The sequence below is a fragment of the Panthera pardus genome, unplaced genomic scaffold, assembly GCF_024362965.1.
Source record: "Panthera pardus isolate Hobbes unplaced genomic scaffold, ASM2436296v1 HiC_scaffold_27, whole genome shotgun sequence".
Classification (NCBI taxonomy): domain Eukaryota; kingdom Metazoa; phylum Chordata; class Mammalia; order Carnivora; family Felidae; genus Panthera; species Panthera pardus.
This window is the reverse complement of record NW_026526843.1, coordinates 68865928-68893927: the sequence shown is the minus strand read 5'-3', so window position 1 is coordinate 68893927 and position 28000 is coordinate 68865928. Positions and strand designations below refer to the sequence as shown.

At 44.3% G+C, this 28000-nt stretch overlaps 2 protein-coding genes across 14 annotated transcripts; one reads left to right on the top strand and one right to left on the bottom strand.

The window, feature by feature from the left end:
• Window positions 1-19592, top strand: ARR3 (arrestin 3). Of its 5 annotated transcripts, none has more exons than XM_019428625.2 (17): window positions 12-272; window positions 942-1003; window positions 1236-1273; window positions 1558-1588; window positions 1924-1984; window positions 2184-2228; window positions 13940-14139; window positions 14266-14325; window positions 14501-14568; window positions 15210-15345; window positions 15538-15622; window positions 15884-15956; window positions 16354-16491; window positions 18034-18097; window positions 18382-18405; window positions 18578-18630; window positions 19424-19592. In XM_019428625.2, the coding sequence occupies exons 2-17, from the start codon at window positions 1001-1003 to the stop codon at window positions 19518-19520; spliced, it is 1176 nt and encodes a 391-aa protein (XP_019284170.1). In that variant the 5' UTR covers window positions 12-272; window positions 942-1000; the 3' UTR covers window positions 19521-19592. The 5 variants fall into 5 exon arrangements, with proteins under 5 accessions (XP_053747490.1, XP_019284170.1, XP_053747489.1 ...); XM_053891514.1 differs by having other exon boundaries at window positions 25-272; window positions 18034-18129; XM_053891516.1 differs by having other exon boundaries at window positions 148-272; window positions 18046-18129.
• Window positions 782-27994, bottom strand: PDZD11 (PDZ domain containing 11). Of its 9 annotated transcripts, none has more exons than XM_019428632.2 (8): window positions 27872-27994; window positions 27023-27122; window positions 26490-26573; window positions 26161-26217; window positions 25766-25864; window positions 25220-25280; window positions 1936-2040; window positions 782-984 (listed from the first exon to the last, which is right to left on the bottom strand). In XM_019428632.2, exons 2-8 carry the CDS (start codon window positions 27107-27109, stop codon window positions 905-907), a joined length of 573 nt encoding a protein of 190 aa, XP_019284177.1. In that variant the 5' UTR covers window positions 27110-27122; window positions 27872-27994; the 3' UTR covers window positions 782-904. The 9 variants fall into 9 exon arrangements, with proteins under 9 accessions (XP_019284177.1, XP_019284179.1, XP_019284178.1 ...); XM_019428634.2 differs by having other exon boundaries at window positions 27860-27940; XM_019428633.2 differs by having other exon boundaries at window positions 27840-27912.
• Between the last annotated feature and the right edge of the window lie 6 nt (window positions 27995-28000).

Genomic DNA, 28000 nt, shown 5'->3' with positions numbered 1-28000 from the left:
CACCATCAGATGCAACACCTACCCCCACCTTGTCCCAGCAGCAAGAACTTGCTAATCTTTAGCCACTAATCTTTTAGTCTTTAATCTGCTTTCCAAATTCTTGGCACCTGAGCTATTTATAAAGAAGTATTTTATGCCCCCCTCCCATAACTCTATTCTTCTTCGCTGACCCCCACCAATCTAAACTCAAAGGACCTTAAGTATAAGAGGCTGAGGAGGCGAGCTTAGCAACCAGACCTGGAGACGGATGTGAGCTTCATCTCTCTCCCAAGGTAACAGTCCAAAGTCCTCTATTTCTAGCCTGTACTAGGTCCCATATCCCTTGCCTTTAGCATCCCCATTAATATATCAAGGAGCACTTGAGGAGCACCTTTCTTGACACAGCTAGCAGGCACTTGGGCTGAAAACCCTGTGAGAGACCTCTGGAATCTCCCTTAAGCTCACCCCTCAGGCCGTACCTAATATGCATCAAAGAGAAGCACTAGACAGACATCTCCCTCTCTCTCAGGGTCCCTACTCCAAGGCCTAGCACCTGGGGACGTGGATGGGGATAAGACTGGGAAAATTAGGGAAAGGTGAAGAGAGTGATGAACAGATTCAAGGAAGGCTTTCATCCTCCATGGAAGTTTCTGCCAAGAGCATGAGGACACCAACCCCTTCTCTCCCACACCTTTCTCCTCTCTTAGCCGAGAGTTAAGGCCACCATGAGGTGAACTCAGGCTCAGAATCCACTGCAGGAGCAAAAGCAGACAGAATCCATTTTTCTTCATTCATTCATTCATTCATTCACTCATTCATTTATTCGTGTATCTAACAAACATATCTTGACACCTACTGTGTGTTAGGTGATGTTCAGCCTCATCCAGTCCAATTTTCCTCATACTTGTCTGGATGGAGGCCTCTCTTAAGCCCCCTTCCAGACAAGTTTCTTCTCAATGAAGATGCTCAAGAGTGCTCCAGCTATCCCAGGAAGCCTTGCTCCTTCTAGAGAATAGGCAATATGGTTAGTCAACAATTTGTAAAAATAGTTTTTTCCCCCAGTGTCTGGGATGGGTGAGAGTATGACTGAATAAATAACCTTGGCAGGAGGGAGAATATAGGGCACTTAATGGTGGTGAGGCATGTATTTAAGGAGGAAAGGTTACACCACACTAGGTGTGTCTGGATGGTATCCCAGAGTGGGGCAAGAATAGGGACCAAATGAATGAGCCTTCCTCCTCTGTCCCTCTTCTCAGAAAAGGCTCAACATCAACTCCATGGCCAACATGTCAAGGTAAGTAAGAACTCCTTCTAATTCTCTGATTCTGTGACTTGTCCCCTACCCAAATCCAAGTATTTGCCTTTGGGGTAGCGGAGTCTCCAACTTTCCCCCAACTTATAGCTTGAATTCTACTCCAATTACCTCCACCTTTGCCCCATTTCATGTTCCTTGGGCCTCTTCTAATCCTAGGAATATTTCCCTTTTTCTCCCCCACTTCCCTTTCTTTTCTCTCCCTTCTTCTCTTCCCTTCTCTCCCAATGACCATCCCTATTTTCTTCCTGATTTTCTTTTTATAGGGTGTATAAGAAGACCTGCTCCAATGGGAAGGTGAGAGAACCTGGCCTAGCTGGGCAAATGAGGGGGCAAAAGGGATAGTTGGGTACATCCTTCAAGGTCTCAGGGGGAAATCCACTCAAAGATGATTATGGAGGGGCGCCTGGATGGCTCAGTTGGTTGAACATCTGACTTTGGCTCAGGTCATGATCTCACAGCTCGTGAGTTTGGGCTCTGCATCGGGCTCACAGAGCTCACTTCAGATCCTCTGTCCCCCCCTCTCTCTGCCCCTCCCCAACTTGCATCCTGTCTCTCAAAAATAAAATAAAACAAACAAACAAACAAAAAAGATGACTAAGACAATAACATGCAAAGTTGTTCCACAACAGCTTGCCATCTACCTGGGGAAACGGGACTTCGTGGACCATGTGGACATGGTGGATCCCATTGGTCAGTGAGTCCAAAAAGGGAAAGATCCTGGGGAGAAGGGGAATGGGAGCCAGGGACTAAAAGAAAGAAAAAAAGAGGGGCGTGCAGAAGATGAGGCCAATTAAAGGGGAAAATGGGAGGAAGTATTTCAGAGATTGATTCTGTTTCATAGTCTAAGGATTTTTCCTGACCAGGGTGCTGTTTTTCCTTCTCTACACAGATGGTGTAGTCCTGGTTGATCCTGATTACTTAAAAGGTCGAAAGAGTAAGTAAAAATTCTTTTGGCCTTTGTATGTGCCAGGGACCCCCAACTGAAATGTCACACACACCAAACAAGTAACCTGAGTGAGTAGACTGGGCAAGTGGACTAGAGGGGTATAAGAAAATCAAAAAGTGGTTGGAACTGTGGATGCCTCATCTGGTGGGGGCTAACAACTGGGGATTTTTGCCCAGTGTGGCCAAATCTTCTGATTGTTGGAAAAGAACTGGAAATAAAGCTCAGAATAAGACCTTCAGAGGCCCAAATTCTAAACAGATGATGGTACCTCTTCCCCAAGTAATATTCAAGATAGAAATAGAAATAGATTTCTAAACCAGAAATAAAATCTTATTTTTCAAAATTACACAGAATTGACATGTGTGCTGGACTTAAAATAGTTTCTTTCTAAAATTTCTGATTTTCTTTATTATTGTCAGCAGTACTATTGCTTCATTGTTAAAATGAACATGGGCATACACTGGCTATGGAAATATTCAGTATTCCAGAAATCCATATTTTTATGCAAATTTCCTGAATTTCAAATGTTGGCAACTAACTAAAAGATTTTTAAAGGCCTGGATAGATCAAAAAATGTTATTTTTTCTTAGGCTGGATATGACCCTCATATTGCCATTTTGCAACCTCTGGTATTATCTTTCCACCTCTTCTGTGGAGGGAAACCCCCTATCTTTTCTGTTAAAAAAAATCCCAAGAAACAGAGAAAACAATAACTCTAGCAAGTAACAACAAGAGACATTACTATGGCCACAGTACTATAGATCAAGATTCCATTGAAATATTTTCTCATTTCTTTTTAAAATAATTTTTACTCTTTGATTCAATTAGATTGGAAATTGGGTTTGACTTGAAAAGGCTCAGAACAAATTGATGAATACTAGTTCAAACATAACCTTTAAGATATTATGAGATAGGGGCACCTAGGTGGCTCAGTCAGGTAAGCACAGCTCAGGTCATGATTTCATGGTTTGTGTGCACTGGCCCCTGCATTGGGCTCAATGCTGACAGTGTGGACAAAGCCACTAGGGATTCTGTCTCTCTGCCTCTCCCTCACTCCTTCTCTCTCTGAAAAATAAACAAACATAATAAACAAACAAACAAACAGTGTAGATAAGCAGTCCAGCCAGTTTTAAATATCAGAGGAATTCTGGGGAATAACCAGTAAATTAACCAACTTGTGTAAGACTCTCAATTACTCTGTATTTCTTAAACCTAAATCATTTTTCACATTCCTAGCACATCTTCAGAATAACCTACAGGAAGAAATGTTTAGTTTAAAAAATACATGCTGATCTAGAAATAAGATGTGTTTTTTCCTTTTATTTGCATCGTTTTTATGTCCCTTAGTAGAGTTTTATATTATTATTCATTTAAGTTGTGTATATTTCTCTTTTTTAATGTTTATTCATTTCTGAGAGAGAGAGAGCACAAGCAGGAGAGGAGCAGAGAGAGAGGGAGACACAGAATCCGAAGCAGGCTCCAGGCTCCGAGCTTTCAGCACAGAGCCTGACCCAGGGCTCAAACTCTCAAACCGTGAGATCATGACCTGAGCCTAAGTCCGCAACCCAACTGACTGAGCCACCCAGGCGCCCGAAGTTGTGTTTATTTCTTAAGTTTGTTCCTTAGCTATTTTATGTTTTTTTCTACTTTTTTGAAGATAATTTTATCTGCATCATATTTTTTTTAATAATTTAAGTTTATGTATTCATTTTGAGAGAGACAGAGCACGAGCTGGGGAGGGCCAGAGAGATAGATATAGAGAGAGAGAATCCCAAGCAGGCTCTGCAGAATCAGCACAGAGCCCGACATGGGGCTCAAACCCACGAAACTGTGAGATTATCACCTGAGCCGAAATCAAGAGTCGGATGCTTAACTGACTGAGCCACCCAGGTGCCCCATATTTGCATCACATTTTCTGACATTTTTTTCTATCAAGTTCCATTTGTTGATGTAAAACATGCTTACACTGTACTACTGAATGATAAAGGCCAGTGGTAGGGCAGTATATGTGCTTGTGTGAAAGATATGTTGTTTATCAAAAATCTATGTGGGATCTCTCTGTATTATTTCTTACAACTGCATGTGAATCTACAATGATCTCAGGTAAAAACTTCAATTTCAAAAAGGCTATGAGGAAGAAGTCATAAATATCTAAGGTACCCTTATGTTTAATTATAGAAACAAATTTGGGAACCAAGCACAAGAATTTTTTTAATTTTTTTTATTTTTGAGAGAGAGAGGCAGAGTAAGAGTGGGGGAGGGGCAGATAGAGGAGACACAGAATCCAAACAGCCTCCAGGCTCTGAGCTGTCAGCAAAGAGCCTGACATGGGGCTTGAACCCACAAACCATGAGATCATGACCTGAGCAGAAGTCAGACACTACTGACTGAGCCACCCAGGCACCCCACAAGTGCAAGAGATATTAACAGCAGTTATCTCTGGAATATAATGTATGATGGCAGAGCTTTGATTTTTTTGTTTGTAGTTTCTGATTTTCACACAATTAATATGTATTATTTGTAAAATAAACCCAAACATTTATTTGTAAAATAAACCCAAACTTTAGAATAGATGTTGAATTTTTAAAAATGAAAACAAGCTCTTTTCTAGCACGAAAAAAGGATGATCCTAAACTGTTGAAGAAACAGGAAGGATGAGGGGGGTGATGCCCTCCCCACTTGCAAACAGGGGGATGTGCCAATAACAATTCATCTGCTTACCGCCCTCACCTCAGGGGCTATTACATACATACCTTCTGCCTCACCCCTCCTGATCTTTTTCTGTCTTATTCCTCATCTTCATTTCCTCCCTCCCCATGCTTCCTTCCAGCCACCTCTTTTCCTCTCCTTCTCATCTTCTCTGTCTTTTCCTTTCCTTTTTTCCTTCTTTCCTTTTCCTTTTCTTTCTCTTCCTCTTTTTTTTTTTTTTTTTTTTTTTTTGGTTTAACAGTATTATTTTTTTTTTGGATAAAATAGATGTTTTTTTCAATATATGAAATTTATTGTCAAATTGGTTTCCAAACAACACCCCCTGCTCATCCCAAAAGGTGCCCTCCTCAATACCCATCACCCACCCTCCCCTCCCTCCCACCCCCCATCAACCCTCAGTTTGTTCTCAGTTTTTAAGAGTCTCTTATGCTTTGGCTCTCTCCCACTCTAACCTCTTTTTTTTTTCCTTCCCCTCCTCCATGGGTTTCTGTTAAGTTTCTCAGGATCCACATAAGAGTGAAAACGTATGGTATCTGTCTTTCTCTGTATGGCTTATTTCACTTAGCATCACACTCTCCAGTTCCATCCACGTTGCTACAAAGGGCCATATTTTGTTCTTTCTCATTGCCATGTAGTACTCCATTGTGTATATAAACCACAATTTCTTTATTCATTCATCAGTTGATGGACATTTAGGCTCTTTCCATAATTTGGCTATTGTTGGGAGTGCTGCTATAAACATTGGGGTACAAGTGCCCCTATGCATCAGTACTCCTGTATCCCTTGGGTAAATTCCTAGCAGTGCTATTGCTGGGTCATAGGGTAGGTCTATTTTTAATTTTCTGAGGAACCTCCACACTGCTTTCCAGAGCGGCTGCACCAATTTGAATTCCCACCAAGAGTGCAAGAGGGTTCCCGTTTCTCCACATCCTCACCAGCATCTATAGTCTCCTGATTTGTTCATTTTGGCCACCCTGACTGGCGTGAGGTGATATCTGAGTGTGGTTTTGATTTGTATTTCCCTGATAAGGAGCGACGTTGAGCATCTTTTCATGTGCCTGTTGGGCATCCGGATGTCTTCTTTAGAGAAGTGTCTATTCATGTTTTCTGCCCATTTCTTCACTGGGTTATTTGTTTTTCGGGTGTGGAGTTTGGTGAGCTCTTTAGAGATTTTGGATACTAGCCCTTTGTCTGATATGTCATTTGCAAATATCTTTTCCCATTCCGTTGGTTGCCTTTTAGTTTTGTTGGTTGTTTCCTTTGCTGTGCAGAAGCTTTTTATCTTCATAAGGTCCCAGTAATTCATTTTTGCTTTTAATTCCCTTGCTTTTGGGGATGTGTCAAGTAAGAGATTGCTACAGCTAAGGTCAGAGAGGTCTTTTCCTGCTTTCTCCTCTAAGGTTTTGATGGTGTCCTGTCTCACATTCAGGTCCTTTATCCATTCTGAGTTTATTTTTGTGAATGGTGTGAGAAAGTGGTGTAGTTTCAACCTTCTGCATGTTGCTGTCCAGTTCTCCCAGCACCATTTGTTAAAGAGACTGTCTTTTTTCCATTGGATGTTCATTCCTGCTTTGTCAAAGATGAGTTGGCCATACGTTTGTGGGTCTAGTTCTGGGGTTTCTATTCTATTCCATTGGTCTATGTGTCTGTTTTTGTGCCAATACCATGCTGTCTTGATGATTACAGCTTTGTAGTAGAGGCTAAAGTCTGGGATTGTGCTGCCTCCTGCTTTGGTCTTCTTCTTCAAAATTACTTCGGCTATTCGGGGCCTTTTGCGGTTCCATATGAATTTTAGAATTGCTTGTTGTAGTTTCGAGAAGAATGCTGGTGCAATTTTGATTGGGATTGCATTGAATGTGTAGATAGCTTTGGGTAGTATTGACATTTTGACAATATTTATTCTTCCAATCCATGAGCAGGGAATGTCTTTCCATTTCTTTATATCTTCTTCAAGTACCTTCATAAACTTTCTATAGTTTTCGGCATACAGAACTTTTACATCTTTGGGTCGATTTATTCCTAGGTATTTTATGCTTCTTGGTGCAATTGTGAATGGGATCAGTTTCTTCATTTGTCTTTCTGTTGCTTCATTGTTGGTGTATAAGAATACAACTGATTTCTGTACATTGATTTTGTATCCTGCAACTTTGCTGAATTCATGTATCAGTTCTAGCAGACTTTTGGTGGAGTCTATCAGATTTTCCATGTATAATATCATGTCATCTGCAAAAAGAGAAAGCTTGACTTCATCTTTGCCAATTTTGATGCCTTTGATTTCCTTTTGTTGTCTGATTGCTGATGCTAGAACTTCCAACACTATGTTAAACAACAGCGGTGAGAGTGGGCATCCCTGTCGTGTTCCTGATCTCAGGGAAAAAGCTCTCAGTTTTTCCCCATTGAGGATGATGTTACCTGTGGGCTTTTCATAAATGGCTTTTATGATCTTTAGGTATGTTCCTTCTATCCCGACTTTCTCAAGGGTTTTTATTAAGAAAGGGTGCTGGATTTTGTCAAAGGCCTTTTCTGCATCGATTGACAGGATCATATGGTTCTTATCTTTTCTTTTATTAATGTGATGTATCACGTTGATTGATTTGTGAATGTTGAACCAGCCCTGCATCCCAGGAATGAATCCCACTTGATCATGGTGAATAATTCTTTTTATATGCTGTTGAATTCGATTTGCTAGTATCTTATTGAGAATTTTTGCATCCATATTCATCAGGGATATTGGCCTGTAGTTCTCTTTTTTTACTGGGTCTCTGTCAGGTTTAGGAATCAAAGTCATACTGGCTTCATAGAATGAGTCTGGAAGTTTTCCTTCCCTTTCTATTTCTTGGAATAGCTTGAGAAGGATAGGTATTATCTCTGCTTTAAACGTCTGGTAGAACTCCCCTGGGAAGCCATCTGGTCCTGGACTCTTATTTGTTGGGAGATTTTTGATAACCGATTCAATTTCTTCGCTGGTTATGGGTCTGTTCAAGCTTTCTATTTCCTCCTGATTGAGTTTTGGAAGAGTGTGGGTGTTTAGGAATTTGTCCATTTCTTCCAGGTTGTCCAATTTGTCAGCATATAATTTTTCATAGTATTCCCTGATAATTGTTTGTATCTCTGAGGGATTGGTTGTAATAATTCCATTTTCATTCATGATTTTATCTATTTGGGTCATCTCCCTTTTCTTTTTGAGAAGCCTGGCTAGAGGTTTGTCAATTTTGTTTATTTTTTCAAAAAACCAACTCTTGGTTTCGTTGATCTGCTCTACAGTTTTTTTAGATTCTATATTGTTTATTTCTGCTCTGATCTTTATTGTTTCTCTTCTTCTGCTGGGTTTAGGCTGCCTTTGCTGTTCTGCTTCTATTTCCTTTAGGTGTGCTGTTAGATTTTGTATTTGGGATTTTTCTTGTTTCTTGAGATAGGCCTGGATTGCAATGTATTTTCCTCTTAGGACTGCCCTCGCTGTGTCCCAAAGCGTTTGGATTGTTGTATTTTCATTTTCGTTTGTTTCCATATATTTTTTAATTTCTTCTTTAATTGCCTGGTTGACCCACTCATTCGTTAGTAGGGTGTTCTTTAACATCCATGCTTTTGGAGGTTTTCCAGACTTTTTCCTGTGGTTGATTTCAAGCTTCATAGCATTGTGGTCTGAAAGTATGCATGGTATAATTTCAATTCTTGTATACTTATGAAGGGCTGTTTTGTGACCCAGTATATGATCTATCTTGGAGAATGTTCCATGTGCACTCGAGAAGAAAGTATATTCTGTTGCTTTGGGATGCAGAGTTCTAAATAGATCTGTCAAGTCCATCTGATCCAATGTGTCATTCAGGGCCCTTGTTTCTTTATTGACCATGTGTCTAGATGATGTATCCATTTCTGTAAGTGGAGTGTTAAAGTCCCCTGCAATTAACACATTCTTATCAATAAGGTTGCTTATGTTTATGAGTAATTGTTTTATATATTTGGGGGCTCCGGTATTCGGCGCATAGACATTTATAATTGTTAGCTCTTCCTGGTGGATAGACCCTGTGATTATTATATAATGCCCTTCTTCATCTCTTGTTACAGCCTTTAATTTAAAGTCTAGTTTGTCTGATATAAGTATGGCTACTCCAGCTTTCTTTTGGCTTCCAGGAGCATGATAAATAGTTCTCCATCCCCTCACTCTCAATCTAAAGGTGTCCTCAGATCTAAAATGAGTCTCTTGTAGACAGCAAATAGATGGGTCTTGTTTTTTTATCTATTCTGATACCCTATGTCTTTTGGTTGGCGCATTTAATCCATTTACATTCAGTGTTATTATAGAAAGATACAGGTTTAGAGTCATTATGATGTCTGTATGATTTATGCTTGTAGTGATGTCTCTGGTACTTTGTCTCACAGGATCCCCCTTAGGATCTCTTGTAGGGCTGGTTTTGTGGTGACAAATTCCTTCCGTTTTTGTTTGTTTGGGAAGACCTTTATCTCTCCTTCTATTCTAAATGACAGACTTGCTGGATAAAGGATTCTCGGCTGCATATTTTTTCTGTTCAGCACATTAAAGATCTCGTGCCAATCCTTTCTGGCCTGCCAAGTTTCAAAAGAGAGATCAGTGACAAGTCTTATAGGTCTCCCTTTATATGTTAGGGCACACTTACTCCTTGCTGCTTTCAGAATTTTCTCTTTATCCTTGTATTTTGCCAGTTTCACTATGATATGTTGTGCAGAAGATCGATTCAAGTTATGTCTGAAGGGAGTTCTCTGTGCCTCTTGGATTTCAATGCCTTTTTCCTTCCCCAGTTCAGGGAAGTTCTCAGCTATGATTTCTTCAAGTACCCCTTCAGCACCCTTCCCTCTCTCTTCCTCCTCTGGGATACCAATTATGCGTATATTATTTCTTTTTAGTGTATCACTTAGTTCTCTAATTTTCCCCTCATACTCCTGGATTTTTTTATCTCTCTTTTTCTCAACTTCCTCTTTTTCCATAACTTTATCTTCTAATTCACCTATTCTCTCCTCTGCCTCTTCAATCCAAGCGGTCGTCGTTTCCATTTTGTTTTGCATTTTGTTTAAAGCGTTTTTCAGCTCCTCCTGACTGTTCCTTAGTCCCTTGATCTCTGTAGCAAGAGATTCTCTGCTGTCCTCTATACTGTTTTCAAGCCCAGCGATTAATTTTATGACTATTATTCTAAATTCACTTTCTGTTATATTATTTAAATCCTTTTTGATCAGTTCATTAGCTGTTGTTATTTCCTGGAGATTCTTCTGAGGGGAATTCTTCCGTTTGGTCATTTTGGATAGTCCCTGGAGTGGTGAGGACCTGCAGGGCACTTCCCCTGTGCTGTGGTGTATAACTGGAGCTGGTGGGCGGAGCCGCAGTCAGACCTGATGTCTGCCCCCAGCCCACCGCTGGGGCCACAGTCAGACTGGTGTGTGCCTTCTCTTCCCCTCTCCTAGGGGTAGGATTCACTCTGGGGTGGCGTGGCCCATCTGGGCTACTTGCACACTTCCAGGCTTGTGGTGCTGGGGATCTGGCTTATTAGCTGGGGTGGGTAGGCAAGGTGCACGGGGGCAGGAGGGGCAGGCTTAGATTGCTTCTCCTTCGGTGATCCACTTCAGGAGGGGCCCTGTGGCAGGGGAAGGGAGTCAGACCCGCTGCCGGAGGGGTGGCTCCGCAGAAGCACAGCCTCGGGTGTTTGCGCGGAGCGAGCAAGTTCCCTGGCAGGAACTGGTTCCCTTTGGGATTTTGGCTGGGGGATGGGCGAGGGAGATGGCGCTGGTGAGCGCCTTTGTTCCCCGCCAAACTGAGCTCTGTTGTCCCGGGGCTCAGCAACTCTCCCTCCCGTTGTCCTCCAGCCTTCCCGCTTTCCGAGCAGAGCTGTTAACTTATGACCTCCCAGATGCTAAGTCGCGCTTGCTGTCGGAACACACTCCGTCCGGCCCCTCCGCTTTTGCCAGCCAGACTCAGGGCTCTGCTTGGCCGGCGGGCTGCCCCTCCGCCCCGGCTCCCTCCCATCAGTCCGTGGAGCGCGCACCGCCTCTCCGCCCTTCCTACCCTCTTCTGTGGGCCTCTCGTCTGTGCTTGGCTCCGGAGACTCCGTTCTGCTAGTCTTCTGGTGGTTTTCTGGGTTAGTTAGGCAGGTGTAGGTGGAATCTAAGTGATCAGCAGGACGCGCAGTGAGCCCAGCGTCCTCCTACGCCGCCATCTTCCTGTTTGTCCCATCTCTCCCTCATTTAAAATTTTTTTTTAATGTTTATTTACTTTTGAGAGAGAGAGAGAGAGCGCGAGACAGAGTGCAAGGTGGAGAGGAGCAGAGAGAAGGGGAGACACAGAATCCGAAGCAGGCTCCAGGCTCTGAGCTGTCAACAAAGCCTGATGCAGAGCTCGAACCCACAAATCGCAAGATCGTGACCTGAAGTCAGACGCTTAACTAACTGAGCCACTCAGGTGCCCCACTTTCTCTCCCTCTTTAATTGGTTGTAATTGACAACCAAGGGGGGAATTTGTCATATCTTTTGAAAATTGTTAAGTGTGTCTCCATTGTAGAAAAATTAAAAAGTACAGATGAAGTAAAAAGAGACTGCAATCCTGTCACTCAAAGATAATCACTAATAATATTTTAGCTCCTATTCATTCATAGTTTCCGTGCAAAATTAGCTATATTTTTATTTAATAGACTATATTATAAATATTTTCTAATCTTCTTTTTCACCTATGTCAATGTATTGCATGGGGGGTACCATAATATATTTAGCCAACCTTCAATCATTGGACATTTTTTGCTATTATAAATAACCCTGTAAAATATATACTTCGTGTGTGTGTGTGTGTGTGTGTACACAAACATATATATGTCCTTCGTATTGGTCCAATCATTTCTTTAGACTAAATGCCTAGAGAAGAAAACAATGGCCGAAGGGCATTCAGACGTTTTTAAAGATTTCTATTGCCAAACTGTCTAACAAAATCAATTGTTTATCAACTGACTCTCCCTCCTGCAGTACATGAGACTGCCCATTGCCCCAGTCCTTATAAACGCTACCATTATCATTACTCTCAGTCCTCATTGTATCTTTTGAATATAGATTCCTTTTCCTTGTGCTTAATTTTAGAAGCAGATAATCTGGCTGTTCAGTAGATATTTTGATCTCTTAAAAATACTGAAATAAGTTGCTTTCTACTAGTGTGTGGCTGTTGGTAGATTTCTTTCCTTTGGGTCAGGGCTCCTGATAGAAGTAAGATTCCTCACCCCTGTTTTACATCTTTTCTTCCCTCAATCTCTGTCACTCTGTCCTTGGACAGGTAGCCCTCTGTACCCCATCCCACTCTTCATTGAAGCCCTCACTACCCCATAGTTCATTGAAGCAGCTTTCTATTTGCCCCTAATTTTAGGCATCAGCTGCAAAGCATGAGTTCACTTATAACTGTTCAATTTCTGCCAATATTCCCATGGTCATCATCGTCATTCAAATCTATAATTACAATTTCCAAAGTGATTTCTCATACGTCAACTCCTCACATTAATTCCTATGAGTTAGATTGGGCATGCACAAGCGTGGGCGTTGGAGTCAAAAGGCCTGGGTTGAAATCCTGGGCTGTCACTTAATGGCTCTGAGCTCATTGTCTCTACCTGTAAAGCAGAGATAGTAATACCTCAGAGGATTGTTGTGAAGGCTAAAGAACATATGGAGAGCTTGTAGTGCAATCCTGTTATTGACAGGTGAAATAACTGAGGCTCAGAGAACTCGAGGGATTTGTACAAGTCATATTCAAGCCCAGATAGTCTGACCCTAGAATTATGTAATAAATACCCTGTACCCACCACCTAGCTTTAAAAAAGAACTACAGAAACAAACTGGTCTCCCATGTGTCCTTCCTTAATCCCATTCCCCTTCCTCCTCTCTTCCGTCCTCCTCTCCTCCTCCCCGGGAATCACTATCTCGCATTTGGTGTTTATTATTCCTCTTATGTTCCTATACTTCTACTTAATAGTTATGTATCTGTGAGAAGCTCTGGTATTGCTCGATTGCTCTACATGCTTTTTAACTTTATATACACAGTATCAGATTATGCATATCATTCTGAAACTAGCTTTTATTTTTATACTCAATAGTTTTTGAGACTTACCCACGTTAATACATGGAGTGCTAGTTCACTTATTTTAAGCTCAGCTTAGCATTCTATTATAGGAACATACCATAACTGTATTACCCATTCTTTCATTGACTGATTGATAGATATTGAAATTATTTCCAATTTTATGCTATGGCAAATACTGATGCAAATACATTCTCATATGTATCTCCTCATAAATATGAGCAAGAGTTCCTCTAAATTCTTCTTAGGTCATAATATACAAGCAGATTGAGTTTTACTGGATAGTGCCAGTTTTCCAAAGTTGTTGTACTAATATATACTGAGACCAGGAGTGTGCAATGAACTCCTGTTGCTCCACTTGTTCACCAACACTTCGTATTGGCAGACTTTAAAATTTTTTCACAGTCTGATGTGTGTGAAATGTTATCTTATTGTGGTTTTAGTTTGCATTTATCTGATTATTGATGAGACTGGACATGTTTTCCTGTCTTATCGGCCATTCTATTTTGTGCTTCTGCAAAGAGCTTATTCATATTCTTTGCACACTCCTATATTGGTATTTTTCAATTATTGATTTGTGGGAGTTCTTTATCTATCACAAATGTGAAGCTTTTTTATTGAAGTATAGTTGACACACAGTGTTACATTAGTTTCAGGTTAGGAATGCTAAACTTTTGTTTGTTATATATGTTGCAAATATTTTCTCCCAGGCTTTTGCTTGTTTCAGTGTTTATAAACACCCTTAATGGAAAGAAGTTTGAAATTTACTGTAGTCAAATGTATTTATCCTTTTCTTCATGGCCATATGGTTTCAATCATATTACATTGTCTCTCCATGTCTTCCTATGAGCCATTTAAGAACTTCCTTTCTCCCTCGGGCATGACAGTTCACTCTCTTTTCCTCCTTTGCCTGCAGTGTTTGTCATGTTGACATGTGCCTTTCGCTATGGCCATGATGACTTGGACGTGATCGGTCTGACATTCCGCAAAGATCTGTATGTACAGGTGCAGCAAGTGTTCCCACCTGAGCCCACCAGCACCCAGGGGCCCCTCACAGTCCTACAGGAGCGACTCCTGCAAAAGTTGGGGGACAATGCCTACCCCTTTACCCTGCAGGTACTGGCCCCCAAATCCTGGGCAAGGTTTCCAGGGAATGTTAAGAGAGGAAGCTACAGAAGGAAAACACGGTTGGGGAGGGGGTCCCTATTTCTTCTGTTTGCTGACCTCCTTCTGATCCCCTAGATGGTTGTTAACCTGCCCTGTTCGGTGACACTGCAGCCAGGTCCCGAAGATGCGGGAAAGGTGAGGTCTGGGTTCTGAGAAAGAGGGATAGTCAGGATGAAGGACAGAGGGACAAATGAAAAAGACTGGCAAAATGGACAGCTAAGGGATGGTGTCAGGCATTTCCTTATAGAACCCAAGAGGAAAGGATAGGCAGTGTTAGAAGTGAGTTCTCTTGGCCCCTTCACCTTTGCAGGCCTGTGGGATTGACTTTGAAGTGAAGAGCTTCTGTGCTGAAAACCTGGAGGAGAAAATCTCCAAGAGGTAGTCTTTGGTCCTCTCCAGAGTCCCTGCCTGTGCCAGGAAACAGATCTTGATCTCAGGACAGAAACAGCCCAGCTTCTAACCTCCATAGTACCATCGCCACCAACTCAGATGTCCAGCTCCGATCCCCCTCTGACTTCTCTTCTTTGCTCCAGGGCAGTAAACTGACTTTTCTGTAAAGGGCCAAAAAATAAACACTTAGACTTTTTGAGCCCTATGGTTTCTGTTTCTGTTACAACTACTCAACTCTGCCATTGAAGTGTGAAAGGCAGCCATAGATAGTATGTAAATGAATGAGCCGGGCTGTCTTCTGATACTTTATTTATAGACACTAAAATTTGAATTTTATATGATTTCCACATGCCATGAAATATTATCGTTCTTTTGATTTTTTTCAACCATTTAAAAATGTAATCGCCGTTCTCAGCCTTGGGCCATACAAAAACAGGCCAGATTTGGCCAGTGAGCCATAGTCTGCTGACCCACGGTCTAGATGTCTACACTGAGGGTCTATTGGAATTCTCTGAGGGAGGTTTTACCTCACCTCCACCCCAACCCCAAGCCAGGACTGGGCCATGGGGTTGGCATGGAGCTCTGTGAGTCCCAGAGATGTTCTGGCTGACCTCTTGGCCTCTCTTCAGAGACTCTGTACGGCTGGTGGTTCGGAAAGTACAGTTTGCACCCCTGGAACCAGGCCCTGGTCCCTGTGCCCAGACTGTCCGCCACTTCCTTCTGTCATCTCAGCCCCTACAACTCCAGGCCTGGATGGACAGGGAGGTTTGTGACCCCCCCCCCACTTCCTACCCCCTACCCTGCAAGCCCTCTGAAACCCTGATTCTTCACTGATTTCCTACTTGGGTAGACAGGGATGGAAGCCAGGGTGGCAATAGTGCTAAGGAAACAGAATTCTAGGTCTTGATCTGGGTGTTCTCCCTCCAACCTCATGATGAGCCTCTCCTCCTGCTCCAGGTTCACTACCATGGCAAACCCATCTCTGTCAATGTTTCTATCAACAACTGCACCAACAAGGTCATCAAAAAAATCAAGATTTCAGGTGATTTTCTTTTCCTATCCCTCTGCACCTGGTCCCTAATCCACACATCTTTTTCCAAAATCCTGCCTCACCTATCCAGGCTGCATTTATCTGGACTTTCCCTTTAATGAAGGCTTATCAAAATACATATCTTTGTCCATAAGCATATCTTAGTACATCATGCATAGTGTACCCATGAATAAGGTCACATCTGAGGGTGGTGAGTTGGGACCTTGAGGATGACTAACTGATTATAGTCATGTGCTTTTCCTGGCTGTTCAGTCGACCAGATCACAGACGTTGTCCTGTATTCCCTAGACAAGTACACCAAGACCGTGTTCATTCAGGAGTTCACGTGAGCTGGCACTGGGGCTGGGGTCAGAGAGCCAAGGGGTGGGTTGGTGGGAAAAGGGTCAGGGACTGGAGACAAAGAAGGGGGTTCAGGAAAGAAGGAAGAGGGTAAGAGCCCAGGACTGACGAAGGTCAACGTGAGGGCTGATGTAGAGAAAGGGAGGGATTCCCAGGAGAACTAGAGGGAGGATACCCATAACAGGACCATCAAAATGCTGAGAGAGGTCAAGGGCATAAGGATTTCCCACCAGAGCAAATTGTTCCCCCTCTGCACAGTCACGCATGCCAGCTCTCCTGGATACTCCAGTAGGTTTGTGGAATTGTGCAAGATACTCTTGGGAATGAGTGTACATGTAATTGGCAAGCCTAGTCTAAGTTCTTTTCTTCTTCTCCTTTTAAAGGGAGACTATAGCTGCTAACTCCAACTTCTCTAAGAGCTTCGCAGTAACCCCACTCCTGGCTGCCAACTGCCAGAAACAGGGCCTGGCACTGGATGGCAAACTCAAGCATGGTGATACTAATCTGGCCTCTAGCACAATGTAAGCTTAAATGTAATTACCAGCCTCCATTTTCTATCTGTGACCCACTCTGCATGCCATGTATATAGTTCTGAGGTTTCACCTGCAATGAAGTCTACCTATTTCTTTTTAAGTGGTTCTAGGCCAGTGTTCAGAGATCCCTGCAGGCCTGAGGGCCAAGAATAAGCTAAATAATGTCCACAGGACCAATGCCAGGCTTAGGTCACAGACAGCAAGAAAGGAAAGAGAGGAAAATTCTTTGCGTTGTCTAATATTTCACAGCTCACAAAGTCTTATATATATACTATATCTTTGTAAGAATCCCATTAAAGTAGGCTGGATATGTGTTCTTATTCTATTTTATACTTAAGGACCCTGAGGCTTAGAGAGACGAAAGGACTTGTCCAAACTTGCACAGCTAATAAGTGGCAGAGGTGGACAGGATTCTACTATGTGTCATCTGGCTGTAGCACCATGATCTCTAGAGTGGCTACTCTCTAGTGAAGACAGAAGTGGAGTGAAAAGGCTAGGAGCTGAGAAATGAAGGAGGAAAAGGGCCAAAGAAGGAGAATGATATAATAGGAATTGATAGAATTCTATCCAATTATTCATTTGGCCCTATACCTTTAGAGGCCCTAGTGTTAGATGTGTCTTCCACCAAAAGCCATCTGCCACCATCTGACAAGTGCTCATTGTCCCCTGCCCCTCTCCATGCCTTATCAATCTTATAACTATAGATTGTCATTGCTAGACCGACCCTTAGAAATTATCCAAACAGCATTATTTTATAGATAAAGGATCAGTATTCCAGAGCCATGAAGAGACTTTCCCAATATCATACAATTTTCTGTGTCTTACTTTCCAATCAGTGAGTTTTCACTGAGTACCTGTTACATGCTCATTCCTATGCTAGGTAATATGGGAGGATATAAAGAAGTTTTAGATATGCTCTGCCTTCAGTCAATTTATGGCCTAGATGGGGAACAAAGAGGAATGCAAAAGCAATCGAAAGGTTAAATGATAGCACACATGGTTCAGATTAGAAATTCAACAGAATTTAAAAGAAGACACCATAGCTGGAGCGGGCTTCCCGGAGAAGACTAAATGAGCTAGATATTAAGGCATGCGCAGGATCTAGATAGCAACAGAGGAAGGAAAGAGCATTCCAGATTGGGAACACAGCATGGGCAAAGGCCAGAAAGGTGGGAATCTGCATGGCATGTTCTGAGTATGGAGAGAGGTTGGGTCTGCTCAGGTTGTATCCCAGGTGTTAGGGAGTTAGGGCAGAAAAGGTTAAAGAGGCTGAGTGGGGCCAGTTTGTTAAGGGTCGTGAAAGCCAAGCAGAAAGTAGTTATATTCAGAGATGTTGGTTCTTGAGCAGAGGGTGACATGGTAAAACTGGATGTAAGGAGCAGAAATGTGATTTCCATGAGTAGGAGAGATTAGAGCATGGGAGGCCTGTTAGAAAAGGTGCACAGGAAGGGACTGAGGGACTGAATAAATTACCACCACCACCACCACCCCCCTGCTTAAGAAACACACAAAAACGAATACTACCACCAGTCTTCATTCCAGTCTTCAACCTGGAATGAACAAGGAGCTGCTGGGGATCCTGGTGTCCTACAAAGTGAGAGTCAACTTGATGGTGTCTGGTGGAGGGTGAGTAAAGGGTCAGGGTCTGTCTAGGCAGGGGCTGGGGAGCCACTTTTGTTTTCCTTCCAGGTGGACTGACCCAATCAAGCTGTTCCCCAGACCAGTTTCCCAAACCTGTGAGCTCAGTGAGCAAGCCACCTTCCCTTCTGGAAGCCCATTCTGCGGCTGGGTTGGCCTTCTGATCCCTTATCCCCCGGTAAAACTAGGTTGCCACTTTCATTTCCAGCTGCTAATTTTAGGGTGTCATTCTACCCTCAGCATCCTAGGCGACCTGATCACCAGGTAAGAGATGCTATGGGGAAGCCATGGGGAGAGGGGCCTGGGGGCAAGAATGGGAGACTAAAAGAGTGCCAAGGGAGTGTCTGAGGACATCCCGGGACCAGAAAACTGAGGGAGGGAGGTTCAGGGAGTTGCCTTGGGGGAGATCCATAACTCTCCCTTGGAATCCTCCCAGCGATGTTGGTGTGGAGCTGCCCCTGATCCTGATGCATCCAAAGCCATCACATGGTGAGTGACCAGGTGGGACTCATAGGAGCGGTGGTCCTGAGTGTTGGGGACCAAGCAGTTCTGATCTCTTGAATCAAGGACTGGCAGTTTGGGTAGAGACTACATAGCAATAGGCAGGTTGGGTTCCTAGGTTTTCAGGGTGTGTGTGTGTGTGTTGGGGGGTAGAGAGGAGAGGGTTAAAAAAGGAGGGGGAAGAGAAACACTTCTTCACTCTACTGAGGAGCCCCACATCAGCTTCAACTCCATTTTCCTCTCCCCACTCCATGCTTGCTACAGAGGGTGCTAGGTAAGGTAATGTGAGGCCTGGATGCCCCATCTCCCTTTCCCCATTGCCACCCTCCATTTTATGACGTTGGAAATGTTAAAAAGCTTCCCTGGAGTGTTGCTTTCAATACTGTGCAGTGGAAACATATGGTTTAGCTTCGTGTCATAGTTCAGTGCTTTTCATATGCCCTCCACCCCTTGCTCTTCTCAGAATCGTGCTTCCCCCTCATCCTTTCCTTTTTTCTTTTTCCTCCCCCACCCCCTCGCCCTTACTTCTTCGATCCCTTCCTTCCTTCTGACCCTCCATTTTTATTTCCCCTCCAGCGCTCTAGAGGGTGGGTGGGGAGGGACTTTTGTGTTTGGAAGGTTGGGGAGGGAACTTAGGGAAACAAGCCAGAGTGGTTAGCTACGGAGAGGGGGCTGAGGATCTGAGCTGGGAAGCAGGGAAGGGATCACAAAAAGGGAGTGAACGTGGACAATGCCCAGCAAGTTGTTCCTAACCCTCCATTCCATTCTTCTGCTTTGCAAGCTCTGAGGACATAGTCATCGAGGAGTTCGCTCGTCAGGAGCACCGTGGGGAGGAGAGCCAGGAGGCTTTGGCAGCGGAGGGGGATGAGGGAAGCTGAGCACCAAGCTCTGGTGCCTCTGTGTGGGAGCCCTACTGTAACGCTCTAATAAATCAGCTTGTCCAAGACATACCTGGCGATATCTTTGATAGTTCCTTCTCCGGGAGGGTAACGGCACTAGAGAACAGCACTTTCTGCCCCTGTCAGTGAGTAGGTTACTCTGTAGCGTGTGCTTTTCCCCTAAAGGACCCCCGACTTTCCTCTGCCAAGGCTACCCACCCTCCGTGGGTCCTTCAACTCTCCCTCAGGGCCCTGGCCATCCCTACCCCAGCGCTACCACCGCAGCACCCTACTACCTCACTCTGGTGATCACCGACCTCTCCTCCCCGCAAGAGCTGTGGGCGTGGCCATGCTCCCAGGCCCGAGGCAGCGCCTAAGGCGAAGAGCAGCGGTTGGACTGAGAGCTCTGGGTGATCTCTCTCACCACCCTCGCAGGCGAGGCCCACAGGGAAGCCAGAGGCTTCTCCTGGAAACCACTGAGACGGTCTCTGCACAAATCTGGGGAAGCAGAGAAGGGAGGGGGGTATCTGGTTGGGCTTTGGAGATCGTGAGGTGTGATGGTACGGTAAGGTATGGAGCGTGGGGGAGAGTCAGAGAAACCAACTTCCTCCTCGCTCAGGGTGATGGTTGGCCTACTTACCTACCACACAGTGGGGAGGATACCGCTCATCCTCCCCACTGGGGCACGTACTACATACAGCTTCAACTGCGCCTGCCAGGTGAGCTCACCACCAAGGAATCACTCAATACATTTTTAAATGTTTATTTATTTCTAGAGACAGAGAGCGCAAGCGGGGTTGGGACGGAGAGAGGGAGACAGAAAATCTCAAGCAGGCTCCAGGGTCTGAGCTGTCAGTACAGAGCTGGATGTGGGGCGCCAACTGTGAGATCCTGACCTGAGCTGAAGTCGGAAGCCTAACCGACTGAGCCACCCAGGTGCCCCTCACACAATACATTTTTGCCCACTCCTCAGCCAGTTCACCTAGGGATTCTTCTCAGTTATCTATTGTAAGCACTGAGAAGCTGAGCCAGGACAACCTTCTCAAGGGCCATTCTCCACTTCTGGTTCTGAGACTACCTGGTATTGGAAGTAGAGGGGTGGAGTATCTGATTCTCATTTGCAGGCAATCATTAGAATTGATTTCCTGTCTAAGAAATCAATAGTGAATGTTTACTCTCATATCACTAACCTCAACCTCTTAGGCCTATTCATAACAGTAGGGTAGCACCAGCCTAGATTATCTGTGGATAAAGAAGGGGAAGACAAGGGGCACCTATGTGGCTTAGTTAAGCATCCTGCTCTTGACTTTGGCTCAGGTCATGATCTCATTTCATGGGTTGGAGGCCCACGTCCAGCTCTACACTGACAGCTCAAAGCCTGCTTGGGATTCTTTCTCTGCCCCTCTCCCATTCATGCGCTCTGTATCGCTCTTAAATAAACTTAAAAAAATTAAGGGGAAGAAAGATATGAAGCTTCCCCAAATTACCAAACCCTGCTTTGTTTTCTCTGCCTTCATCTAATCTCCACCTATAACAAAATCCAAGAGGCTTTGAATCCTTAAATCTGCTACTCTATAGGGTCTTCCTTAATTAAAACAGTATATTGAGATTAGACCTGTGCAAGGATGGTAGGCCACTTGGTTTGTGGCCATAGCAGCCACCTTTAAGGGACCTTGTTCCTTTGGTTCTTTTTATTTTTCCTTTATTAAGTTCTAGCCTTTAAAAAGCAAGTGTCTTTCCTTTCTAGACATTTTCTTATGCAGGTTCAGCTGCTGCTATGGGACACAGCTGGCCAGGAGTGCTCTTGAAGCCTAAATTCCTAGCTACATACATGGTTCGACTATGGCTGTGGCTGTCTAGGACATCACGACTGTTATGGCATGTTTTATTTGAAAAAGGGATTGAGGGAAACAATAGGAAGGTTGGTAAGACTAGCAGAGTGGAAGTGCAAGAACATTATTTTCTCTAAACCTTTACTAAATGTTTCAACTCTCCGCAACAGTCTTGTAGACATCAATGCTTTAAAGGAGACACATAAGTGGGTACAAGATGTATGCACAGAAAGAGATGATGACATCATCATCGTGTTAGTGGGTAACATTGATCTGAACAACAAAAGGTAAGGTATAACTACAACTTCTGGCACACCTAGGGTTCCATCTCTATGGGGAGGGTCTACTGTGCTGTATTGACATGGAAGGAGTTACCAGTTTCAGGGACCAAAAAGATGATGGGTTAAAGGCTTCTATGGTTCCTGTCCTGGGGAGGCATCATTATACCTCAGCAGGATCTATCCGTATCCACTTTGAGTTACTACTTACTGCTATCTGGTCCCTTACATCAGTTCTCATTTGTCCAGACAAATCTCTGCAGACAATGGGAAGGAAAAATCCAGAGACCTCAATGGGATGTTTGACACCAGTGCCAAAACTGGTCACAACGTAAAATATGTAATACCCATTTCCCTTTATAATACTTCTGTTGCACTCTTAGCTCTAGCTAACCCCCCCTCCCTACCCCCCCACTGGGGTTGGTATAAGGGTCATTTTCCCATCATGCAGTACAAAGGCCTGGGATTGTCTCTGAACCTGGACTTTCACACACACACACACACATAGCTATTCTAGCACATGGCTTCTGCCCTTCTTTCTAGAATTCATTTCCACTGAAGGAAGAGGAGTATCCTTTCTCCAAGCTTTGCTGGGACAGGAAGTATAAAGCAGAGAAGGCAAACCCTTTGCTGAGTTGATGGCCAAGCCTGATTATTTAAGGGAAAATGGGACTAACCAAAAGTAGCTCCCTGGTTTGCCTTCAAGCAACAGACATAAGATCAGAATTCCTCTTCTGGGTCTCCTAGCAGCTTCCCTGGGAATAGTTGAGATTTGACCCCAGTCACATTACTCTTACCTTAACACACACCTCAGTGGTTGAAATCCAACTGGAGCCCTCCATGGAGTCAGGCATCAAAATCTATTGCTCCTTTTCATAACTTAGTCTCTGCCTAATTTGATTAATTTATTGCATTTGGGCTTCCCAGTAATCCATCCCCGCCCCTCAAACTTACAGTTTAAATACCTGGATACTTACTAAGCTTTCACACAATTCCTGAACTTAGGAGCACAACAAACCATGAATGGTGCCTTGGTGGCTCAGTCGGTTGAGCGTCCTACTCTTGATTTTAGCTATGGTCATGATCCCAGTGTTATGGGATCAAGCCCCACATCAGGCTCCACGCTGAGCATGAAGCCTGCTTGGCATTCTCTCTCTTCCTCTCTCCCATTTCCCCCGCTCATGCTATCTCTTTCTCTAAAATAAAATTAAAAACAAAACAAAACAAAACCCCTGAAAATGCGATCATTCTTTCTTGACTGCCTCTTGCAGCTATGGGGTGGAAAGTTCTTGCAGGGCCCAGGAACCCCACCTTACTTTCTCTTACTGCTCAAAGATATCTATAGGGGATGCAGATCTACAACAGCTGGGATACCTCAAAGGCCAATACAGTTCATTCCCCACTGTTTTCTTATCTACACCCTCAATAAATGACTGGTCCTTTTGCCTCAGCCTGTTATTGCTCATGTCTTCTCCACACTATACCTGTACCTTTACAATGCAACTATATCATGCTGGTGTACCAACAAAGAACCATTCCAAGTATCTCAAAGTGAGAACCAATTCAGGGCAGAGGCTTTTTGCCTCTTAGGCTCATGGCACCTTGCTGGGACTTTTTAGCACGTTTACCACACTTAGATGAGTTGTCTTAAAACCTGTTCACCACAGAGGCACCTGGGTGGCTCAGTTGGTTAAGCGTCCGACTTCAGCTCAGGTCATTTTCTCACCGCTGGTGAGTTTGAGCCCCATGTCGGGCTCTGCACTGACAGCTCAGAGCCTGGAGCCTGCTTCCAGTTCTGTGTCTCCTTCTCTCTCTGCCCCTCTCCCACTCATTCTCTGTCTCTTTCTCTCAAAAATAAATAAACGGTAAAAAAAAAAAAAACCGTTCACCAGAGGGAGAGTCAGGGAGAGTCTTGGACCTCAACATTCAGAAGACTCACTCTGCCAATATGCCTTTGGGCAAGTATCTGAGCCTCCAGTTTTTCAGATGGCCACTGGGGGGCAGCACAGCAAATAGGAGCATAGAATAGGAGTGGGATTTTGGAGGAAGCAGACAGCTAATAATTCTACCTTCAGTTCTACTCATTAGAATGTTGCTACTTGACAATAGCGCATAGTAAAGCTGATGGGATTTATAGAACAAGCCAGAAACTCCTCATAGAGATATACTATTTAGGACTGTTTCCCATATTTGAAGATTTAAAAATTCAGATTTCCAAGTTCCACCTCAGATCAAAAAAATCACTCCCAAGGGAGGGGCCTGGAAATACATAATTAAGCTTCCCAAGCTTCTTTCAAGGGAAATTTGGGACTTTCATTATGGGGTACTTCACCCCATATCTCATTAGAAAACTTTCTTCTGAATGGGTATTTTAAACATGCCAACGGAAATGGTATAAGGTGTGGCCTGGAATATCTAACAACGGACTGGCAACAAAGAACATGGCAGGTTATTTGGGGGCTGGAGTAAAGAAGACAAGGAGGTCAACAGTACCATTCAACCTACAAGGTAGAAATTGGGAACCAATTTCTTAGTGCTGTCCCTGAAAGCAATGCATCCAAACCTCCCCCTTCATTTGTGTACCAGACCCAAGAATCTGGGGAAGGAGAAGATAATGACATTAATACCATCCCAGCAGAGAAACGTCCAAAGCTCATGAGGAAAGGGGTGCTGCTTCCTCCAGTACCCCTAACCCTATACCATTCCTCAGTTACACTGAAGGTAAGGTTTCCGGGCCTCCCTAATGGACTGGCCAGATAGAGATGGTTGTGAAGTAGGTATAGTGTTGCTGTTACTTGCACTGGCTTTCCTCTCTTTGGAAGAACTTTTGTTTTGGACTCAACAGCATTGCAAACCCAGTCAGTATCATCCAAAAGTCAAACCAGCATTTCCTCAGCATTGCCTTTTACTTTTTTTGGCAGAGGATGGGGCAGGGGGAACAGTCCCAGGGAGTCTCCAGAGTGTATGAGACTGGTAGTGCAAGGATGGGATGAGATGGCCAGGTAGATGGGGTGGAAGGCCCCCGAGATTCGTTTTTCTTTTGGTTTCTATATGCTAATGAAAACAATATGACTTATGCATAATTGTCTCGCACATGGTATTCAATAAATGTCAGTTGCCTTTTCTAGCGGGATTCTCCACATGCTATACCTAGGTATCATCATCCTTCTTTCAGGGAATGAAGCTTATCTAGAACACTAGGGAACAAAAACTGCAGTACAGTTTGGGTAATGCAGATGGCTAGCTGGTTTGGGGCAGGGCGTCATTGTGTCCCCATCTTCTCCACTCTGCTCTGCTAGGGTGGGGCCAAGACTAGAGTTTCCCAAGAGGCTTCCCTGAGGCCTAGTCAGCTTATCCTAGAAGATTCAATGTGGAGGGCTATGGGCTGCAACTCTCTAGTGCACAGTCCTCTCTTTTTGGCGATGATAATCTGAGGAAAAGAAGAAAGGAAAGGAAGGAACGAGTAGGTTATTTATAGGCCTGAGCTCCCAAGTCCCCTTCCCCAACTTGTGGAGCCTTTAGTAATCAGTATTTAAAGAGTTCCTACCCAGGGCCCTGCCAGGTAAGTAAAAAAGAGAGTGGCACTTACTGTAAGGAAAGAAGCGGACACGCATGCTGATTTCGCGGGCTGTCTTCAGGATCTCAACAGCCTGGAAGGAACACAGCAGCTTGTACAAATGAAGAGATATGACCCAGGACAGTATCATAACAGGAGAAAGTTGGCCACTCCAACCTTCTGGGTCACTAATAGCTGCTTCTTCCTAGTATACTTCATCAGCAGAGATTCCTTCCTTTTTTAAAAGTTTATTTATTTTAAAAGAAAGCGTGAGTAGGAGATGGGGGAGAGGGAGAGAGAGGGAAGGGGAGAGAGAGAGAGAGAGAGAGAGAGAGAGAGAGAGAGAGAGAGAAGAATCCCAAGCAGGCTCCACACTGCCCGCACAGAGCCCAACACAGGGCTCAAACTCACGAACCGCGATATCACGACCCATGCCGAAGTTGGATGCTTAACCGACTGAGCCACCCAGGCACCCCAGCAGAGCTTCCTTCTGATCAAGTTACAGATCAGTCTAATCCTGTCTAACCTTCCTACTGGGGATGGCTTCTTGCCTCACCACAGCACAAATGCTGTGCTCACCTTGCTGTGCTCAATATCTTGGAAATCCACATCATTCACAGCTAGGACTTGGTCCCCTTCCTGAAGTCCTGCTCGATGTGCATCAGAGTCAGGAATTACCTGTTTGTTGGTAAAGAGAGAATATGTAAGATTGAGGTGACATCATTTCAAAGGCTGTAATTAAAATTAAGTGCTCTTCAAATGTAAGGTGCTATTGTTTTTGTGTGTGTGACAGTGTAGGGAAACAGAGGGTTTGCTGGGTGAGAAGTTTTAAATGGGAAAGGGTGTCCCCATTATGCCCCTTCTGTAAGTCTACTGAATCATCCTTCTCCCAGGCTTTAGGACATCAGGATTCTGCATTCTGATAACTTTAACAAAGGGAAGTAGCAATATGGTCGCTTACCAGGCACACATACCTTGGAGATAAAGATGCCTAGCTGGGAGGCCTTTCCTCCTCGGATATTAAATCCCAACTGCAAGGGCACAAAAAGGGGAGGTGACTCAATATAGACCACAAACACAAAAACATCTAATAGCGTAACTATACATGATAGCTTGGCTTACGTGTTCCTTCCTCAGAAAGAAGTCGAAGTTGTGGAAGTGGTATCTCAGATTTTCTGCCCATTAAAAAGCTTCCTTACCTCCCTACCAGATTTACCATCCATCTCCTCAACCACTGTCAACTTCTGGGCCTGGTACAGACAGAGCTAGCCTGGAATAAGACTCAACTGTTCCTTAAGCTCACCTGAGCTCCAGGGGGCTTCTTCAGTGTGACGATTCGGGGAAGAAACTGGGTCAACTCATTGTTGTAGTCTGGGTGGTATACCCTCTGCAAGACATAGCAACCACAGAAATCTTACTACCAGCCTTAGATTTTACACTCACCTTCATCTTGAATATAAATGTATCACCCTGAAGTCAGGAAAAGGTGTGGTCATGGACTCAGTTTTAAGTAGAACAGATAACACTGTCCAAATGGGCAGATGGATAGCACGGGGAAATGTCAACAGCCCAGTAGCTCCCCATATCTTTACCTTGACAAGATAGAAACTAAGGCTCTGAATTTCCAGAATTCTCTGGTGTGAATGAACTGTGACAGGACAATAACATAAGAAGTCCCCAATGGGCCCAGTTGCTCAGAATCCAACTTCTGGGTCCCCTGGCTACAACAAAGGCTAGAATTCACTCTCCACTGAGCTTTTTTCTAACCCCACCATCCTACCTTTCATATATCATCTCATGCCCAAAGGGATAAACCCCCTACTCAAGCATTCCCACCTCATGAGGAGGAATCCATGCCGGGGGATTCTCATAAGCAGGCAGGAAAACCACCGGGTAGTCATCATAAGGAATCCGGCTGTCCATCTCCAGCAAAGCCCTGAATGGAAGGAAGGGTGACTCAAAGCTGATAAAAACGGTTCAAAAAGCAGGGGCGCTTGGGTGTCTCAGTCGATTAAGCTTCCCACTTTGGCTCAGATCACGACCTCATGGTTTGAGTTCGAGCCCCGCGTTGGGCTCTGTGCTGACAGCTCAGAGCCTGGAGCCTGCTTCGGATTCTGTGTCTCCCTCTCTCTGTCTCTGCTCCTCCCCCGCTTGTGCTCTCTCTCGTTCTCAGAAACGAATAAACATTAAAAAAAAAAGGTTCAAAAAGCAGTCCAGCAAGCTCCAGAAAACAACCCCAATCCGTCCCAAGGCTGTTGGTCTATGCACTCAGCCCACTTCTAGGTGATAAAGATTGAGAGAGAGAAGGAAGAAAAAAGATGGAAGAAAACTTTTAACTTTGCTTAAGATCTGGATGCCAAGCAACCGGTTAGGTAATCCATAGAGATGATCTCCTTTCTCACAACAATACTGCAAATAAATGTTACCATCTTCATTCTAGAGAACAGGAAATCGGGAGCATCTAAAAAGATCTGTCTATTCTGGGAGTCCAAGGGAGGGCTGACTCCAACTGTCCACAGGGGCTCGGGGCAAGGCACCGCTCCCACATTCCCTACATGTGATCAGTAATGGTGGGGGTCCCCAGATCGAGCCTTCCTTCACCACCAGCCACCTTCCAGGTCTCCGCCCCGCATCCTGCCTGAGTCCCACGTACACGACGCGCAAATGCCGTACCACTTCACCCACCCGCAAGCCTCCGGCACTTCAGCCTCCGCTCGCCGCCAATTCACTCTGGAAGCCGGAAGCGGATGCTCAGATGGGTCGGAAAGGGCGGGTTCAGGGTGCGGCGCGCAGGCCCGCCCCTTCCCAAAGCGT